Source organism: Simochromis diagramma, unplaced genomic scaffold, assembly GCF_900408965.1.
Source record: "Simochromis diagramma unplaced genomic scaffold, fSimDia1.1 OVJJ01000293.1, whole genome shotgun sequence".
Taxonomy (NCBI): domain Eukaryota; kingdom Metazoa; phylum Chordata; class Actinopteri; order Cichliformes; family Cichlidae; genus Simochromis; species Simochromis diagramma.
This window is the reverse complement of record NW_024386801.1, coordinates 1,465,668-1,487,237: the sequence shown is the minus strand read 5'-3', so window position 1 is coordinate 1,487,237 and position 21,570 is coordinate 1,465,668. Positions and strand designations below refer to the sequence as shown.

The window sequence follows — 21,570 nt, the reverse complement described above, 5'->3', positions numbered from 1 at the left end:
CCTGCAGCAAGCAGCGTCAGCGTCATGGGCGTACCTGTGCGTCCAGACCTGCCCAAAAAAGTGACTGTGCCTCGTGAATGTAACAGACAATAAAAGATATATTGTATATTTAAGAATTCTTTGTAAGAATAGTGTGTTAATAAACATGGTCCAGCCAAATTAATTAAAAACAACTCTCATCTCCTCTCATCTTCACATATAACACCGTTGCTTAAGCAGTTACATTGGCTTCCTGTCGAATCTAGAGTCCATTTTAAGATTTTGGTTTTAACTTTTAAGGCTCTTCGACAACAAGCACCACCATATATTATTGAACTTTTGCAGCCCTTTGCCCCTAGTAGGTCTCTGAGGTCGAGTAGTCAGGGCCTACTTGTCATTCAGTATACGAGACTGAAAACTAGGGGTGATAGAGCTTTTGCTACTGTGGCCGCTCGACTTTGGAACTCCCTTCCTCAGGACCTACGATCCGTTGATTCATTGATTACTTTTAAAAAACAGCTAAAAACTTATCTTTTTAAAATTGCTTTTTGTTAACTTTGTTTGTTTTTTGTCTTTTAATCTGTTATATCTGTAAAGCACTTTGTGATGTCTATCTAGAAATGTGCTATATAAATAAAATTTTACTTACTTACTTACTTACATTGAATAGCTAACCAGTCAATTAGCCTGTAGTCCAAGCTGGGCAGAAATCTCAGACTTTATAAGTATCCCTCATGCTTCTTTGGGACTAAAAAGAGGTCTTCAGAAAAGTCTGCAAAGACCAAAACACCACCATATTACCAGATGACGAGGGGAGGCGCACAACAGACTATCACACAAAAATGACTACATTCCTCAGTGGGTAAAGGATAAATCTAATGACAAAAATCAACTCCTACTTCATCTCATTAATATCACGAGTCCATAAGTAAACTGTGTCTTTTCTTTTTTATTCATATTTCTAAGTATGTGTGAACCCTGAACCCTGAATATTTCTAAGTACTGATTGTAAGATGTGACTGGATTAAAGAAAGAAATTATGGTGAAATGATGACTGAGAGGCTGTACATTTCTGCATGCTGCATACTGATAACATAAACGTATGTCTAAGTTTTACATATAAGGACATATTAATGTCGCTGTTGTTTACCAGGACAGACTCATGTGCAAACTGATGACCTCGGACTTCTTTTCTTTATTTGAGTCACAGATGATGAAGGTCGGTTCTCTGAAAACCTTTTACTGTATTTTAATCTATCGACCTGCTGGACCTGCTGGGGTCTTTCTAACTGAATTTAACGACCTTCTGACATCGATCATTAAACTGGAGAAGGTTGTAATATTGGGAGACTTTAAACCTTCATATTGATGACGCTTCCCGTAACACTGCTGCTGAGCTCATCACTATCACTGAGTCTTTTAACTTTAAGCAGCATGTTTCTGGCCCCACACATACAAAGGGCCACACTCTGGATCTTGTTTTCTCCCTGGGCTTAAATATACATGATGTATGTGTGGAAGATGTCCACATGAGTGACCATAGTTGCATATTCTTTAATTTGTCATTTTACGTGGATCCTTCACCTCCTAAATTGATGATCCAAAGGTGGATTATAAACCAGGATGCTGCTAGAAGGTTCTCTGCCATGTTTGACCCTCGCATGGCTCAAAATGATATGGATTCACTTATTTTGTCTTTTAACAATCAATGTAAATCTATTTTAGATACGGTGGCACCTCTGAAACTAAATGTCCATTCTTCAAATTTCTGTCCTTGGATAAATGAAAATTTTCGAAATTTTAGGAGATATTGTCGCAAATTAGAACGTTTATGGAAGGCTTCCAAGCTTGAGGTCCATAGGGTTCATCTCAAGGAATCAATTTCCTCACTTAACGACATGATAAAAAATGCCAGAACTGAATATTTTGCTAATCTAATAGCTTCAAAAAAGAAAAATCCCAGAGTATGGTTTGATACAATTAAAAACATTGTCTCTCCTGATATTCCTCATGTACCAGTCTATACTAAATCTGACTGTAATGACTTTTTAAACTATTTTGTTAATAAGGTCGCTGCCGTCAGGTCTAATATTTCTCCATCATCCTCGATCGGGGCGATCGTGGTTCAAGAGTTGGGAGTTCGCCTTGTAATCGGAAGGTTGCTGGTTCAAGCCCCGGCTTGGACAGTCTTGGTCGTTGGGTCCTTGGGCAAGACACTTCGCCTACTGGTGTTGGCCAGAAGGGCCGATGGCGCAATATGGCAGCCTCGCCTCTGCCAGTCTGCCCCAGGGCAGCTGTGGCTACAACTGTAGCTGCCTCCACCAGTGTGTGAATGGGTGGATGACTGGGTGTGTAAAGCGCTTTGGGGTCCCTAGGGGGGACTTGTAAAAGCGCTACACAAATACAGGCCATTTACCATCCTCTCAGTATCACACTGACACGTTGCTGATACCCGGTCCTCTTTTACTCCTGTTACCTTACAGGACATCAGTGCTCTGCTTGGTCGAATGGAACTGACTTCAAGCCACCTTGATGTACTTCCTCCATCATTTTTCATTAGTGTGTTTGACTCTATTGGCCCCTGTATTCTGGAAATAATTAATACTTTCTCTTTATACTGGCTCAGTTTCCAGCTATTTTAAACAAGCTATTGTTGAACCAATATTAAAGAAACCAAATGTGGACCCATCTCTTCCAAGCAGTTACAGGCCAATATCAAAATTAGCATTGGTGTCAAAGATCTTGGAAAAAACAGTTGCAGAACAACTTAACAACTTTTTGGAGAAGAACAATATTCTGGACATTTTCCAGTCTGGTTTCTGCACATTGCACTCCACTGAAACCGCTTTGCTTAAAGTGTCTCTGATGGCAGCAGACTCTGGAGAGAACACCGTTCTGGTTCTGTTGGATCTCAGCTCTGCTTTTGATACTGTTGATCACAGCATCATGATAAATAGGCTGAAGGACTTGTTTGGGATCGCTGGTGTTGTTTTAAATTGGTTTATGTCGTATCTATCTGAGAGATCCTTTACTGTCTGTATGAATCATGTGCAGTCGGAAACATCAGTTCTGCCTTCTGGGGTACCTCAAGGATCTGTTTTAGGTCCTATTCTCTTTTTGCTGTATATCCTCCCTCTAGGCCAAATTATCAGACATTACAATAATATTTCTTATCATCTCTATGCTGATGACATTCAGTTATACTGTTCTTTCAAAGCTTCTGAGTTTTATAAATTGTCGTGTTTAAATAATTGTCTGTCAGAAATCAAACAATGGTTAAATGACAATTTCCTCCAGTTAAATGCAGATAAAACAGAAACCTTGATTGTTGCACCTGATCACATGCTCTCAGAAATCAAGCAGCATATCAGTTTTTTAGACCCTTCATTTCAGTCGAGTCTCAGAAACTTGAGAAACACTAAACAACTTGTCCGGAACTGTTTTTATCATTTAAGAAACATTTCTAAACTCAGACTGGTGTCAAAGGCAGAACTTGAGATGATTCATGCTTTTATCTCTTCTCGTTTGGATTATTGTAACGGTCTTTTTACGTGTCTCAACAAACCAGCTCTGGATCGCCTTCAGTCTGTACAGAATGCAGCGGCAAGACTTTTAACTGGTACAAACAAGAGGTCACACATTACTCCAGTTTTGGCTTCTCTTCATTGGTTGCCTGTAAATTTTAGGGTTCATTTTAAAATTTTAGTTGTAACTTTTAGAGCTCTGCACGGTGAAGCTCCCCAGTATATCTCTGACCTGTTGAAACCTCATGCTTCATCCCGAGCACTTAGGTCTTCAGGTCAGAGGCTACTGGTGGTCCCACGTACTGGGTTTAAAACACGTGGGGATAGAGCCTTTCAGGCACCGAGGCTGTGGAACTCCCTGCCGTTGTCTTTACGCTGTCTAGACTCTACTGACTCCTTTAAAAAGCAGCTGAAGACATTTTTATACAAACAGGCTTTTAATTAATTTTAACTTGTATGTCTGATCTTATTGTGAAGCACTTTGTGATTTTTATCTGTGAAATGTGCTATATAAATAAATTTTACTTACTTACTTACTTAATAATAAAAAATAATCGAGTCCTCCTCAGGTTTTAAAATAACTTTATTTTACAATCCCAGATGAACAACATATGACCTGTTATACCTTCTCGTTATTGGTTCAAAAATAACAGAAGCAGTGTGTAAACTAAGTAGACCCCATAATTCAATACTTTTTAGCACCAATAAGTTGAAATAATTCTTTCCTCTCATTATGGAGGAATCTTGGCCAACTCCTCTTTGCAAAATTGCTCCAGTTCTTTGAAGTCCTTGGGCATTTGTGTGTGCACAGCTTTCTTTAGAGCTCATTCAGCCTTTTAATTGGCTTGAATCTGGTCTGGACATTGACTGGGCCATTGCAACAGCTTGATTCTTTACTTTTTCTGCCATTCTGTTTTAGATTCACTGGTGTGTTTGGCATCATTGCTCTGTTGGTCAAGTCCGACAGATGGACTCACATTTCACTCTAGAATACTGGATGTACAGAGGCGTTCCTGGTCAGCTCAGTGAGTGCAAAGTGCCCAGGTCCTGTGGCTGCACAACAAGAATAAATTGTTACCCATCAACCACTCTGCTTGACAGTTTATATGCTGCGTTTGATTTTCACCAATTGTGGCACTGTGCACCATAGCTCAATATCATAGTTTGATTTTGTGTGTGCAAAATACATTTTTGCAGATATCTTGTGGTTCAGATACAATTTTCCAACCCTAGCCTGCTGCCGTGTTCTTTTTAGAATTTAGAGGCTTTCTCCTGGTAATCCTTCCAAACAAGCGAGTCTTGTTCAGTCTTTTTCTTTGGATACTTTCATTAACTTGAATATTCTAATAGAGCCCTGTAGAGTCGGCGATGTGGATTTCTTTTCCAGTTTCTCTGAACATTGCACAGTTTGACCTTCTGGTGATGTTGCTGAGATGTCCAGTCCTGGGAAGATTGGCATGTGTCTGACTTTTTTTTTCCACTCGTGAATAATCTTTATCGGTGTGGAATGATGAACTTCAAAGTATTTGAAACTTGTAACCCTTCCCAGACACACACCCAAATCCTCCAGACCTTCTAAAGATCAGATGATATTTTGTTTATGTTTCTTTTATCCTTCTTTCTTTCTTTAAATTTAAATCCTAATATGTAAAAGCTTGACAGTGAAAGAGTGTAAATATTGCTTAATGTTGTTTTCAAAACTGCCTTTGTGGTCTTTCATACTTTGCATGTCTTGGAACAAAAACCATAGACACACCCAAGGTTAAAAGTATAATGTTGTCACGGTTGTTACGGTTCCATTATGAAACATGTTACATTTATCAGCAGCATGTCTTAGACCACCCATATCTTTCAATTGAGCTGTAAATTTCGTGTCAGTGACATACCTGTAAAGTTTCTTAACTTCATCTTGAGTTTCTGTGACATTATTCCATTTAGAAATTCTGTCCATAGCCAGACAGGGAGGCACATGCATAGGTGTGTTCAATAACCGTAATCTGAACCTCATTTTGACCTGCTGGCACACACAGACAATACTTTAGTGTGTTGGTATGTGCTCCAGCTGAACACATCCCTATTTCCGGTACCTTTTTCCAAGTATTTATGAGTCACATCCAACAAAGTTTTAAACAATGGCTTCACTTTGATGGCAACTACACACCTAGAAACCTTCCAGACTACATTTGACTTTTAGTAGTCAATTGAGTGCATACATTTACAGCAAATTGTTGTTTTTGGTCATAGTTTTTCCCTTTCGAGCCAGACGTTAATTGATTTAGTGAGGCTGTTGTGGCAAAGGATTTGGCGCACACAGCAGTACAAGGTAAATGCATGTTTATTCACTGTTGCTTTTTAAGCTGTTTGTTCTCTGCAGCTGAATATGTGCTTAGAACAAGCAAACAGTTCTGTCCTGTTCTCTCTATCTTCTCTGGGCTCCAGCAGTTACTCAAATAGGGAAGGCTTAATAACACAATGCCTGCCAGGACACCACACACCTGGACCCACTGGACCACCCCTCCACTGCATCTGAGACACATATCACACCATCATCTCACTCACAATTTTGTTAAAATAAAATAAAAAATTTAAAATTGCTCGTTAATCTATAGTCAATCTATAGTTGGTCAAAAAAGAAGGAAAACAAAAACCTAATTTGTCCTTAAAGTTGGGAAATTACTGTTACACCAGTCAAAACATGAAAAAACCCACAGCTTAGCTCAATAAGATAAATATCTCAGAATGAAAAAGTACACTAGAGAATGAGCTCAACTAAATTTTAAATATACAAAAGAGATTTAAAAATTCCAAATCTAAACACGATACAATAAAGAGATTAAATCTTAAATGAATTAAAGTATTGTGGCATCAGGTGAAAAAATGTTTTTGCATCTGTAAAACTATGCAGAGTTAATGGAGTTTAGCATTGCAGCACAATCAGGTTTACATAAAGTGGACCAAGAGCCCTTTTATTCACTCACAGGTGACGTCCAAGCCGTACAGTCATCATGCATTCCTGTTTTTCTTGCTGCAACTGTTCAATGTCAGTTCTGTGAAAGATAATTCTTAAAAGGTATTATCTGTGGATCTGTGTATTGACAAAGACTACAGGTCGTGACTACATTTAACCGGAGCAATAAAGCTATTTTTACTTGTGGCTATTTGCACAATAGAAGGGGTAAAAAGAGATGACACACCAGTCTAATGAACTTGAATGCTTGCACCTGCACACCTGTGTTTTTCAATATTTTGCACAACACTATATCATAATTATTGTATCACAACATATGGATATATTATACTATATTTTCATGAATCAAATAAACCTCTTTTCAAAATGTCAATTTCTGGATTTTGCACATTAGCTGTTCATTATTATGTCATAACTGTTTAAACTCCAGGAAAGGTAGAAAAATGTGTACTCTAGTTATTTGTAGTGAGCGCTGTAGAATTGCAAACATTTTCCAGGGTAGTCAGCGATGTCATTGCAAAAACACGTTTAATTGGTTTTGACCTTTTTTTTAAAAAAGAAATTTATTTTAAATGAGATCGAGTTTGAGCACACTTTAATATAACAGACGGTCATGTTAAAAACGGCACTAAAAGCTTGTGACGAGATGCTCGATCCTCCAGCTCTGCCCACTGCACTGCTGAATGATGAGTTCATAGTAAAAGTTTGCTCCCTGGACGATTTCAAGGCATCTGTTTGTTGCTTTGTTTATGATTGCTTGGCCCTGCCACAGTTTGAGAGAAAGTATGAGGCAACAGTGCACAACAAGTGTTTGTAAAAGAAACATTGGAGTATGTCAGTAGGAGCATCTGAACATTTTTGACTTTAGCACCTCCCACCAGTGGCACCTGAAAAGACACTATACAGGGACGCCATTTAAACATTACCATGATTGTTATCGACCAAGATCTTACTTGTTTGAAGTCCCAGTGCATGTGTAGTTCATTCGTTTTTGCCAGTGGACAGTCCTGCAGGGTGGGAGAACTTCCAGAGCCTGGATCAACCAGGCAGCGATCACTGTTATAATTGTGAGATGCAATCCCCCCAATGATTATTTCACCATCTGTGTTGTAGTAGCAGTGCTGTTAAAAGGAAAAGTAATAACTTCAAATTATATTCAGTCATATTTATTATCCTGGTAGTTTGGTACTCTACATTACCTGTGGTTGTTGGAAGTGGCATCCATGCAGGATGGGGATATTTCCAGGAACAGGTCCTTGGTCCACACAGTGGCTCTTAAGAAGGTCGTTCCGTAACTGGAGTGTCAAAATTGCTTATTTGCTTTGTACTGAATCATATACTCACTGTGTGGGTACAGTTTCTCAAAATATATATTTAAATCTCCTGGGCTTTGCTACTACATGTTTTTTTAAACTTTTTTTTTTAAATTTACCACATTTAGAGTCTTAAATCATGGAAATCCTCCTGAAATGCAACTGAACTTTTAACACAACCACATTTCTTATCTTGAACTTACTCTAATAGATATTTTTGTCCTTGTGACAAAGTGCTCAAAAAGCAAAATAAAAAGCCACTTACCACACCATAACCCAACATGTTATCCCATGTTGACAGACTGGTGTAGACATTTTCCAAGTACCATTTGAAGGGTTTACATTTAAGCTTCTCTCTGAGCTCCTTCCTCTGAGACACATCACCAATATCGACCATGTGATCCTGTGTGTCAGATGTCACACCAGAAAGCATGATTTCCACAGTAACATTCTTATTTCTGATGATATTTCTGATCAATAAGAAGAAAATATTGTATAGACTTTATTGTATTGTATAGACTTATACAGTGAACTTTTAAATAGAACAATACATTTAGGGACAAAACAGCCAACCACTAAAAGGAAGCATCTCTCCTGAATAAATAGGACAAATAGCATGCCAGGTACAAAAAAAGTTGAAGAAAGACATTCCTCAGTTTAAGCTTGTAATTGGTAGTGTAAGCTAATTTGCATTATAAAGTAATTTATAATATAGGCCAGGGGTCGGCAACCTGCGGCTCCGGAGCCGCATGCGGCTCTTTGGTCCTTATACTGCGGCTCCGTGTGGTTTGGGAAAATAAATTAGAAGTATTTAGCTGAAGTGTATTTTATTTGTCTTTAGTTCTTTTTTTAACTTGTAGCTCTAAATTGGAAGATTATTGTGATATTGAAATATAAAAATAAAATTATATTTTATTATTTTTCATCGCTCACAATAAGCATCACACTCACGGAAGCTGGTGTACCCGCCGAAACGACGTGCATTTATCGAGACTTTCAACCCCAGGTAGGCCAATTATGGATCTTCGGATCCACATTATGCCAGCAGCTGTTCTCCACTGTGAACTATGTTAAAAACAAACACCGCTCACACCTCACAGAGGACAGCTTACAGTCCTTCGTAAAGATGAAAGTGACTTCGTACAGCCCCGATTTGCAGACGCTGTGCGCAGAGGTTCAGGAGCAGAAGTCCCATTGTAAACATACCACAGCAGACCCGACGATGTTTCCATGAACACACTTTTCAACATCTTAGGTAAAATACATATTTAGGCAGAAATTTGCAAATATCTATTTTTTTTAGCAGCATGGTGCTTTTTTTCCAATTACTTTTTAAAAGTCAGGTCAAGGCTCCAAAAGCCCAAAGACGATATGAGGGGGGCGGCTCACAACAGTTTTTGTTTGCTGGATCATTGTAGTTCAGCTTTCCTTTTGTTATATTTCTTTAAGAGTTCAAAATGTGTTAATTACATAAATAAAATGTAATTTTCTCTGTAGCACTTCATGGATTTCACAAGCAACACACCTTAGTTGCTCTGTGGATTCTTTTAAAAAGCAGTTAAAAACTTTTCTGTTCAAACAAGCCTTTTGTTGATCCATGTATTTTATATTCTTTACATTATTTACATTTGATCTTTTACATTGCGTATAATGTCTATTGATTGTATTGTTTATTTTAATCTTTGTGTACAGCGCTTTGTGACTGCCTGTCTGTTAAAAGCGCTTAACAAATAAACTTTACTTACTTACTTTAGTTGTTCACACAAAGCATAAAGGTAAAAAAAAAAAAACAATATATGCAGTGTTATCTTCATTTTAGATGTCAAAAAGTATTTGCGGCTCCCAGTGTTTTCTTTTGCTTGGAAACCGGGTCCAAGTGGCTCTTTGGGTGTTAAAGTTTGCTGACCCCTGATATAGGCTATACATACTCAGCTGTGATGATCCAGATCTGTCCATATAGAAATAAACTTTATTGGATACCTACTTTTCTTATGTTCGGGTCCATATCTATATCCTTGGACTCTGTTAGAGTAGCCTTGCAAGATTTGCAGTTTGTGTTTGTGTGGGTCTCAAACTTAAATGAGCTGTGGGCCCCTGCTGGCACTGTCATGTCATGTGAGGGACACTTTAGTGTTCAAGTAGTACAAAAAAAACCCAACCAAACAAACAAGAAAACACTCACAAATATTTCTGAAAATGTAGTCTTTCAAATACTGTATAATAAGACAAAATTGCAAACGTGAACACAACTTTTTTCCCTCCCTCTTAACTAACTGAAGTCTTTCATTGAAGTACCAAATCAGGGCTCGCAAAATTTCAAAATCTCTGGTAGCCCTTCCGGCAGACACTCTTAAGTTTTTGGTAGCCCAAAATAAATTTAAGTAGCCTGAAAGAAAAAAAAGGACAATTTTTTGATTGACTTAAAAAATTGTTAAAACACAAATTACAACAACTGTAAAAAAATACAATCATCAACTCAAATATTTGGTTCTAATTGAACAGAAATTTCTATGAACTTGTAAGAACTGTGTAGAACATGGATCAGTCTGTGTCAGATCCTGAATCTGACATTTCCACTGAAGTCACGGGTAAGAGGTAAGTGGAACCAAGATCATTTGCTTTGTTTGCAAAGGCTGCTACATTTTGCCAAAGGTAGTTCACTCTTTGCAACATCGCGCTGTTCTAAACAGCTTTTTCTTCTGCGTTTCTTCTGGACTTCTTGTTGTGTTTGGTTTATTTTTAGTAGTTTTTTTGTAATTGGCGTTTGTTCTGGGAAAGATACTGCAGACTGAGCAATAATGCATTTCTTGCATTTCTCATGGGTTCTAATGGGGTCTTTCTTAAAATTACTGGTCCCAGTAACAAAGGTGCTTGTCGACTCAGAAATCGAGGGAAACAAGACGCACCCGGCAGAACATGATGTTATTTAGCTCGTCATATTCCAGCCACAGAAATTCTTTTGTCCATGAAACCAAAAAAAGCTGCGCTTTTGTTTTTGCCTCATAGTCTGATTTGTCATATCTTTTCCGTTTTGTGATCGGCTTTTCTTTGGCTGTCCCTTCTTCACCCTGACCTGTCTTATTTGGCTCTGCAGAACTAAAATACCTGCGTAAATCCATCTGCTTTTACACAGGCACTTGCATAATGATCAGCGATTCTCTGCGCAATCAACCTGTATCACAGGTTTAAGCTTGCTGCGGGAGATTTCACTTGTCACGTTTGAATAGTAAGCTAATGAGTGATAAGACGATGTCAGAGGAATTGGTGCGCAACTAATCTGTCACTCACCAGTCAGTAGCTGCCGCTCTCTATTCACAGTTTGTGCCATCGCAAAGTGAAAGTGAAGCAAAAAACAAGCGCAAAGTCAAACGCGATTTCAATATGTCACATACTGACAGCTACGTTTGCGAAAGAATGCAAAAGGATTGACATATTCTTTTTCTTCCTATGACAGCCTGACGGGCAGGGCTGAGATGGATTTTGGTAGCCCGAACAGAAAAATCGCTAGCCCCGGGACGTCGGGCTAGCGATTTTGCGAGCCCTGCAAATAAACACTTGGTCCTCTCTTTCTGGCCAGACATGTGGCAGCACTTCTGCTATCATTTGGTTTCTATTTAACAAAATAAAAATGCAGAAATAAGTGTACACATTAGTTTTTGACTCTGTCACTGAACTAACACAGCCAATCCCTCAACATGTTTCTCTGCTCATATTGCCTTCATATTAACTCATTTTTAACATTGTACTCAACAACAAACAAATCCAAGAAAAAATTTCAGGGGCCAAATTGCATTATATTTCTTCACATCTATAAGTACCACAAGTAGGGGTGAGGTGGGCCACAAGTGGCCCCCGGTTTGAGACCCCACCTACAGCAGACCATGGAAACTAATACCATTAAGCTCGTGGCACACACTGATCTTAATGCCAGATGAGGTTTGAAACTCTCCAGTTTCTGAGTCACCAGTGTTGGTGGCTTTTACACACTATGTGTCGTCCTATATGGTGACTCCCCCAATAACTTTATACAGCCTCACCTTTTGTCTGAAGTAACATGTTATATTTTCCATTACACTCCCCTCCCTGAAAGCCCACTTTCGATTGATTAGCTACCATTTTCTTATCAGAACTCAGTGCTTGAAAACCCCGCCTCCTCATGTCTGCAGTGACCATATAAGGAAATCTGTGCCAAACTGACATAATGTTAGCACAAGACTGGAAACAAACATTGCAAATTAAGCTAACAGGGGTTGCATTTACACATACTGAGCTAATTATTTCGAAATCTAGTCACATTTCAGATGAGTATCCAATACATAACAGAAAAAAGCAAGAGTGCAGTAGGTACAATTTAAATTAATAAATGTGTGTGAAGAAGTTGAATTAGGTGAAAACACCTTTAGATCATTAGCACACATGATATGCAGTATTGTTTACAGACAATGTTTCAAGAATACAAGATATTACAGCGTATTCATGTGAAGGACAGATTTCACATGTTCTGTTTATAATCTAATGAGTTTGACAAGTAAAACACTGAAGAATACATATACTAAACTAGAGATGGCACGATACCACTTTTTTATGTCCGATACCGATATCATAAATTTGGATATCTGCCGATACCGATATGAATCCGATATAGTGTGTTTTTTAATCAACAAAACTGTTTTTTAATATCTTGCTGCTTTTTGTATACGTTTATACTCAAGTTAAAAACAAAACAAAACACTAAAGCTATTCTGTTATACCTGTATGCAAAAAATACACTGCACCCAAAAAATTTCATAGTTCAGCAAAACTGATCAATCTAATAAACTTAAACCTGCACCATCCTCCCTATTCTGGTATTTTAAAGAGTAAGCATCCTAACTAATCGAGCTCTAAAACTCCCAGCAAAAAAAAAAATAGGGAACCTTTGGGTGTAAGATTCGGATAATTTTTTATTAAAAGCTACACATTTTAAATGAGAATAAGAAAGAAAAGTATGTCTTTGTGCCCCCTTCTCCCTGTTCATGCCCTATCGGCCCCCCTGGCTAAATTTTGCTAGATCCGCCCCTGCACAGTTACAGCCGTCAGCTGTAGAAAAAGATCCTGGTGTAGAAAGTAATATTAAATAAATTCTAACAACAGCTTATCAAGCTTAAACGTGCTGCTCTTGTTCAGCTGCTGGTTTCCTCTTTCTGGTGCAAAGTGGGCCAAAACAAACAAGAGAGACGGACTCACGACAGAAAAGCCGATCAGCTGATCATTGATCAGTTTCATGATTGAAGTAGCAGCAGGAGAGAGAGAGAGAGGCAGTCGCTCCATATATCGGTTGATAAGCTTAACGCGGGAACGCTTTACAAACACTCAGAGATGAACTTACACACTTGCTTTACTTCTCTCTGGGGTAACTTCCTCGGAGATGAAATGCTGGTTTGGTAGCGAAGCTCCAAATGCTCAACCAGACCACCGACAGGTCTCACACGCCACAACCGCTCTATCACGTGATGCATACTGCTTGGTTATGAGCTGAGTTACGCCGTGTCGCAAGTTTTGTGAGGTGCTTTTTTGATATTTAATGGATCGGATTACATTTTTTATTTCTCTCCGATATGCGATCCAGTAATTTAGGTCAGTATCGGACCGATACCGATACATAATATCGGATCGGTCCATCTCTATACTAAACATAAACTTTAGATTATAAATCATCATACAAACCTCCAGTGGGACGTTCCACGCGATAAATACATTTTTCTTGTATTCATCTAACCAGATATCTGCCACCCTCAGAGCATTTCTTCTCATGGCAGGGCTGAGATCAGGTGCATATGGTTTATGGGTCCTCTCGATGTGGGCTATCCTCGAGCAGGGCACAACCTCTATACTTCCTCCACACAACCACACCTGAGTAGACACAGATCAGACGGCCGTGATCGGCAAATCTTCAATCTTAAATAGTTTAAAAGCGTGGACTATAATATTATTACTAATAACTTACACGAATTCCAAGTTCAACATTTTCCCCACCATAAACTGTCATCCCACCATCCAGCCCACCAATTTCTCCAAGAAAAGCTCTGTCTGCTGCAAAGATTCCCATAACAGAGGGACTCCTGTGCAAAAACCAACACATGAGTTTTTTTCCCCAACAATTCTCTACCTATATTGTCTGCAATCCAATGTCACTTGAGATACATTTTGTGATGCTGTCTCTATCGCCTCTTTGCTTGCACGCTTCACGTACTTCCCCGGTTGTGATTCATCCATCTTCTTTACCCACTCAGAGCTAAAGTGCTCGTATGTGCACCACATTGCCCAGTCAAAGCCATGAGAAAATGGGGTATATCTTTCCACATGTAGGTCATCAAAATGGACCTTATCAAAGACAGGGGACACTACAACAGTCCTGTCAGCTTTGATCCTGTCCAGCAAAGGTTCTGCCCTGCAGAAGAGGAACAAATAAGACACCAAGAGAACTTTCCAGTATGTCATTTTTCTGTTCATAAGATTTCATCCAAAATTACTGTTTTTATCTGAACTTGAAGCGCTAGCAAAAGAAATAACTCATTAAATAAGGAGGGAAACAGGTACTTCATTGGTGGAGGATGTGTTCCTCGACTGCCTTCCTACTTTACTCTTGTTTTCCTGGGTGGAAAAAAACAAACCATAAAGTTAAAACATGTACTTACCATCCTTCTGTGGCTTCAATATGGGCATCTAAAATGGCCACAACGTCAGCTGTGGCATGCTCCCAACCGGATATCCGGGACTGTGATAAGCCCATTTGTTGCGTATGTCTCACTTTCTTCATTAATCCAGGCATCTCTTTGTTAATTTGATCTATGTAGTCTTGTAAGGGTTTTCCAAGGTCATCTGGAATTGAAATAGAGATCTGTGACAAAGCTGATGTAGTTCAAAATACTGAGTGACATTAGCGAGGACTATCTTTGTAAGCTTACTGTAATTGCTGTAGTCATCCACCAGAATGATTTCTTTCAGCAGCTTCTTTGGAGTGTGGGTGATTATACTTTGTATTGCTCTCTTAATGACAGACAGGGCCTCATTTATGTAGATGAGTATCACACTGATGCTCGGCAGATCTTTGGCATATTTCTTTGCCAGACATCTAAACGGCGTGAGATGGTGTGTATTAGATTAATGTTTTAGTAAGCTCAAACAGACCATTAGCCCAGCCCCGTTTTTCGAGGTTTACTTGGGAGTAGTGAGATAGTTTTAAGCTCTTCTAGGACAAAGGATGACAACATTGGAATTTGCAGCAGAAAATAAATAAATAACTAAAAATACTTGACCATCATGGATCTCATTAATAAAATGTACCTGCTGTCTCTTGTGTCTTGAAGCTTCCTGTCAAGTGGCAGCTGGTTACTCAGGAAGGCATTGTATCCATAAATCTGAAACAGACCTTCAGCTTCCTTCTGCTCTTGTTCTGTCAGGCCATCGCCCCACTTGGTAAACAGGACGGAGTTTGGGTATAACTTTGGCATAATGATCTTCTCTTCTTCTTTGTCCACATTTTTTAAAATGGAATTTGTGAAATTCTTTTGACCTAAAACCTCGGTTAGCTTTGCTTTTGTGGAGGTTGAAAAACAGAAGGATGAGAACTGTTATTCATGGTTGGGGCAAAAGAAGAAGAAACCGGCTAACAGAATTGTTTCGACTTATCAAGTGCTCTTCAAAAACTCGTCACACAGATCAAATCTAGCATGCATCTTTCCCCCTTTGGGTTCCTAACATTGAAAAAGAAAAAAAAATGTAATTTTACCTGAGTTTGCCATTAAAACAACACTCCACCTTCATCATGGCCATATTTGTTATGATTAAATACAACAACCAAAACATGAGCAGGGTAAAGCAATATCTATAAAAATGAAAAATGGATGAATACGCTTGAAGAGCAATGCCATATAAGATGGACCAAGCTGTGTTTAACAGCAACATTCGCCAAGAAAACTATACACAGGAAACCCTAGTGGACAATTCGTTTTTATGCAATGAATAGCATTAAAGAAAAAGCATTGAAAGGAGATTTTGCATTGGTTGCAACCCTTATAGTTAGCAGTCTTGGCTTGCTCTGTCTCATTCAGTTCTGCTTTCAGGTAATGGTAGCAGTGGTGGCGATGTAGAATCCCAATAGCCTTTTGCTCTACACTGGAAGCACATCCTCCAGACCAACCACCAACCAACACCACCATGACTTAACAGAGCAACTATTCATAAAAAGAGAGCCATGAGATTGGGAGTACACATTTACTTTTGACAAACATACATTTCTTGTGAATGGTGGATTTTTACAATGTGATAGCTAATAATAGGTTAAGCTATTTCACTGAAGGGTAACTTTATCAATAATGTTGAAAAGAAGTCAGCGTGTGAGAATGTGAACTTTGAAACTGATACTCACTCAGTTTGTTTAGAGTCTGTTCGATCCTCTCCAGTTTTCTCTTTAAAAGTTCTTGATCAGCTACTCCCTCAGGAATAGATTTTCTGGGTGTACAACTTCTATTTGTGTAGATGATGAAAATGTATAGTGACAACAGAAATGATCCGATTATTCCAACTCTTCGTATGTTTACCTTCATTGTGGTTTCTCACAGAGGATCACAGTGTAATTATGTCCTCTGCAGCATTTCAGCTTTCTGTGTCCGTTTGAACAGGCTTTAAAACTCAAGCTGTATAATAAAGCATATCTTATCTTAAAGTTTAAACATTTCTGAAAGAAAAAAAACTCACACAGCTATTAAATAGTCTTTTACTGACGTAAAGGTGCAGAGGAGATGCCAACAACCGTTATCGGGCTAACAATAAAGGTTTCAAAGTACACACAGTAAATTTCATGTGCTTGTAAAACTTACTCAGCCTCCTTTTACATGAATTCACTGTGGTTGTAATTGATATAAAAATATTAGCACATTTAGGATAAATGACAGCCTTGAAGCATTAAATATTACAGATAAGATTATGCTTGTTGTCCATTTCTATTTTTCTCTCTTCTTTCTCTCAACCAAAAGTTGAACACAGTAAAGCAATAAAATGTGTGTGAAAATAAAAAGAAAGGTCAGATGGTTATTGTAATAGCACCTCAGTGAAGGACGAACACCTGGAAGCAGGAATTCTCTTCACCCAACGTGCAATTTATTTACAGATGCTGACAACAAGGCAGGTTGGTGGTATGAACCACAAAATAAGAAAGCTGCAAAATGCAAACTTACAACTGTTTAAAAGAACCCAAGGAAACTCAAAACATGTCAAACCCGTGGCTCTTAGTCTACTAGCCAGCACTTTAATCCTACAGTGCCATCTCAAACTCTCCCTCAGGATCATCAACCAGGCTTATAAAGCTTAAACCTCTTCACAGAACAAACCAAGTAAGCAATAATCTGTTAACTGTCATAATAGATGTTTTGCAGAAAAGCGTGGCAAAGACGTTTCCATATTCCTACAACACGGGACTCATGACGGGGGACATGGACCCGTACAAAGCCGCGTCATATAACGTGCGGAGGGCGGTGAAAGAGGCGAAGCAGCGCTACGGGAGGAAACTAGAGTCACAACTCCAACAGAGTGACTCTAGGAGCCTGTGGCGGGGACTAAGGACAATAACGGACTATAAAGCACCAACAACCGGTATGACGAACGCGGCCGTGACTCTGGCAGACGAGCTGAACACTTTCTATGCTCGCTTCGAGGCTGCAGCTAAGGTCTCCAACAATGCTAATGTTAGCGGCGCTAACGGCTGCAGACAGGAAGATGCTGCCAGCACCGGAAACGTGCTCGTCATCTCCGAGCATGAAGTAAGGAGAGCCTTCAAGAGAGTGAACACCAGGAAAGCAGCAGGACCAGACGGCATCCCAGGTCGTATCCTAAGAGACTGCGCATACCAGCTAGCTCCTGTGTTCACTGAGATATTCAACATCTCTCTATCTCAGTCGGTGATCCCCACATGCTTCAAAGAGTCCATCATTGTTCCTGTCCCGAAGAAACCCCACCCTGCTTCTCTCAATGACTATCGCCCTGTAGCCCTCACCTCAGTAGTGATGAAGTGCTTTGAACGCCTGGTCAGAGACTTCATCATTTCTTCACTACCAGACACACTGGACCCACTACAGTTCGCTTACCGTCCAAATCGTTCCACAGACGATGCCATCTCTCATCTCCTCCACACATCACTCACTCACTTGGACACTAGAAGGGGGAATTATGTTAAAATGCTCTTCATAGACTACAGCTCTGCATTTAACACCATAATTCCCTCCACACTCACCACCAAGCTGGAGCATCTGGGACTCAACTCATCTATGTGTCAGTGGATCTCCAACTTCCTAACTGGCAGACCACAGGCAGTAAGGATGGGCGGACATGTCTCAGCCTCCACCACTCTCAGCACTGGAGCCCCCCAGGGGTGTGTTCTGAGCCCCCTGCTGTACTCTTTGTACACATATGACTGTGTGGCCACTACCAGCTCCACCACCATCATCAAGTTTGCTGACGACACCGTCGTGGTGGGCCTGATCTCTGATAACAACGAGACGGCCTACCTGAAGGAGATTAGGAATCTGGAGAACTGGTGCCAGAGGAACAACCTCCTTCTAAACGTCAGTAAGACAAAGGAGCTGATAGTGGACTTCAGCACAAAGCAGGAGAGGAACTACCAGACCCCCGTCATCAACAAGTGCCCAGTGGAGAGAGTGGACAGCTTCAAATACCTCGGAGTTCACATCACGCAGGACCTGTCATGGTCCTGTCACATCAACACCGTGGTGAAAAAGGCCCGACAGCGTCTCTACCACCTCAGACGCTTGAGAGACTTCCAACTGCCCTCCAAGGTGCTCAGGAACTTTTACTCGTGCACCATAGAGAGCATCCTGGCGGGAAACATCTTAACCTGGTTCGGGAACAGCACCATGCAGGACAGACGAGCTCTACAGAGGGTTGTGCGGTCAGCTGAGCGCACCATCCGCTCCGAGCTCCCTGACCTGCACTCAATCTACAGCAGGCGGTGCTGGACCAAGGCCAGGAAGATCGTGAAGGACCTCAGCCATCCCAACAACGGACTGTTCTCTCTGTTGAGGTCAGGAAAGCGATTCCGCTCCCTGAAGACCAACACAGAGAGACTGAGGAGGAGCTTCTTCCCGCAGGCGATACGGTCTCTCAATCACACCACCACACAGTACTGACCCACACATACAGTTCTTACACACACACTGGACTTTCTGGACTTTGTTTTTGCACAACACTGGTCACTATATTCTTCATTTCCGGTTAATACTTGTACAGCTGCTGTTATTGTGTATATATTATTTATATTTAGATTTCTTCATACATTCTTATATAGTTCTATATTGTGTATTTTGTTGTACAGTTATTTTATTTTCAACTTTAATTTATATATTTTATCTTATTCTTCCCAGTTAAATTTACCCTTCATTCTAATTTGTGTTGTACAGTTATTTCATTTTTAACCTTAATTTATATTTTATTCCTTCCTAGTTAAATTTACCCTTTTTAATTTTTCATATTTATTTCCTATCTTATTCATAGCCTTTTCCTTTTTGTTTTCTTTAGGTCACGAGCAGTTGTCCAAGCATTTCACTACATATCGTACTGTGTATGACTGTGTACGTGACAAATAAAATTTGAATTTGAATTTGAATTTCCTATGAATTTTACTTTTATGTGCACCGGGATAGAATATGTGAAGTAAAATGGATTTGTTGTACAGGGTGTGCATGTGTGGCTGCATGAGGTATGGTGTTGTAGGTAAATGCAGTGCAACTCATGCCACCATAGTAAAGACATATACTTGGCGAGACCCTGCTAAGATTTCACAACTGTGTAATTCTATTTCATATTTTCTGACAGCCTCAAAGTTTCCGAGTACTAGAATCTGTAGTAATATAGTTTTTGTGGCTTATTGTAGCGCGGCAGTTTCTGTTTTATCCCGGCGTTGCGGAGAGAGGTACTCGAGTTATCTCCACCAGTGAGAGTATAGCGCCTCCGGTCCTGGGGTAAGCCGTTAAAACTACTTTTATTAGCATTCACAATTACCGGAGGCTAAGGTTATATTTATCTGTTGTTTTAGGGTTTGATTGCTGCCTTCACATCTCTGTGGCAAACTCCCCGACCTCAATCGGAAGAGTGAAACACCTTCCCAGCTGCTGTTGTGAGGGCTCCTCCTCGGTGGAGCGTGCTGTCTTGTCTTGTCTTGTCGTGAAACTGTTTTTATTAAGTAGGCTTACCTTTTTCTGGTTCGCCTGGTTTTATTTTATTCTGGATTGCTGCTTGTACCCACGCCTCTGTGATCGGGCTGGAGCGATCCTCTGCCCGAGTGTCGTGCTGGGAACCTTAAACTGCCTCAGTTGCCGATCTCAGCCTGTGGGGAGCCAGACCGGCTTGTGATCGAGGCCTGGCAATTACCACCAGCACGAGTTGTAGTTGACTCGTGGGGCATAAGCCTGGGTAACATAAATAAAACTGTATTAATATTGGAGCCAACCTGCCTCGGTGTGCATCCTTGAATGTGTGCGGCCTCTTTTCATTCCTTTTATCTATTTTTCTTAAATATATATTTCCTGGGGGTGAAATTCCCCTAGGTGGCGTTGTCAGAATAATAGAAGAATAAAATATCCCTTAAAGAAAGTGTTATTTGCTGTTTGTGTCAGTGCCACAAAACACCTCAAATGGGATGTTCCAAGCCAAGTTAACGTTGTGCTTGTATTCATCCATCCAGATCTCTGCAACTCTGAGGGCATTTCTCTTCATGGCAGGACCCAGGTCAGGCATGTAGGGCTTGTGGGCCCTCTCGATGTGAGTGATCTTGGAACATGGAACAACTTCAACACTGCCTCCACATGTCCATACCTACATGAACAAAGTGTAACTTAAAAATTATAAAATTGCACTTTGCAAGGATAAAAAATGCAACTACAACTATAGTCCACAATACGCACATTTTCTTAAAAAGTAGATGACAAATACAGAAATCATAGTTACTTTACCATGAAAGAGAACTTCATGACTCTGTGATCTTTACTCACATGAATTCCCAGCTCAACATTTTCTCCACCATACACTTTCATTCCTTCATCAAGGACTCCAATTTGCCCCAGAAACTTTCTATCAGCAACCAGGATCCCCATGACAGATGGACTCCTAAAGTCAAAGAAGAGAACCATATTTTACAGCTGTATACTGATATAACAATATTTAATAAATCAGTTAGATTGAAAAAAATAAAGTTAATAAGGCTGTTGCATTGGCTAAATGCTGATTTCACTTGAACTTACTTGCCAGGCAGTGAACTGTCATTAAGTTTGTAATACTCGGGTGTAAAACTCTCATACATGCACCACAGAGCCCAGTCGAAGGCGTGTGCACTGGGATAATATTTAATAACTTTGAGATCATCAAAGCTGACTTTATCAAACACCGGGGAAACCACCACAGTTCGGTCAGCTTTAATCTGTGTCAGCAGAGGTTCAGCCCTGCATGAAGGAGGGGAAAAAAGGAAATGGTTCATACAATTTCACACAATAAATTTTCTCAAATGCTGGTGAGAGGTCTTGTTCAATACTTTTCAATCACGTCATGATGCTTGATTGTGACTTCTGGATGGCAGCTAGGGCTGCCACAAACGATTATTTTGATAGTCGACTAGTCAGATCATCATCCATTGGATGTAAAACGTACAGCAGCATCTGCTCTTAACTATCATTAGCTTACAGCTTGAAGTGTTTAAGGTCTGTGCTAACTAAAAATAAAGACAAGATGATAGTTTATT

General features: G+C 39.9%; 2 protein-coding genes across 2 annotated transcripts; both read right to left on the bottom strand.

Moving 5' to 3' along the window:
* Positions 1-4,067: 4,067 nt before the first annotated feature.
* On the bottom strand, positions 4,068-17,222 carry LOC120729439 (probable polypeptide N-acetylgalactosaminyltransferase 8). The gene is made up of 10 exons (XM_040024993.1): positions 15,111-17,222; positions 14,732-14,898; positions 14,462-14,645; positions 14,017-14,214; positions 13,771-13,885; positions 13,491-13,676; positions 8,050-8,187; positions 7,671-7,766; positions 7,425-7,592; positions 4,068-7,234 (listed from the first exon to the last, which is right to left on the bottom strand). Exons 1-10 carry the CDS (start codon positions 15,275-15,277, stop codon positions 7,100-7,102), a joined length of 1,554 nt encoding a protein of 517 aa, XP_039880927.1. The 5' UTR covers positions 15,278-17,222; the 3' UTR covers positions 4,068-7,099.
* A 2,226-nt stretch (positions 17,223-19,448) lies between these two features.
* On the bottom strand, positions 19,449-21,444 carry LOC120729441 (probable polypeptide N-acetylgalactosaminyltransferase 8). Its single transcript, XM_040024995.1, has 3 exons — positions 21,077-21,444; positions 20,828-20,942; positions 19,449-20,651 (listed from the first exon to the last, which is right to left on the bottom strand). The coding sequence occupies exons 1-3, from the start codon at positions 21,307-21,309 to the stop codon at positions 20,433-20,435; spliced, it is 567 nt and encodes a 188-aa protein (XP_039880929.1). The 5' UTR covers positions 21,310-21,444; the 3' UTR covers positions 19,449-20,432.
* Positions 21,445-21,570: the final 126 nt, after the last annotated feature.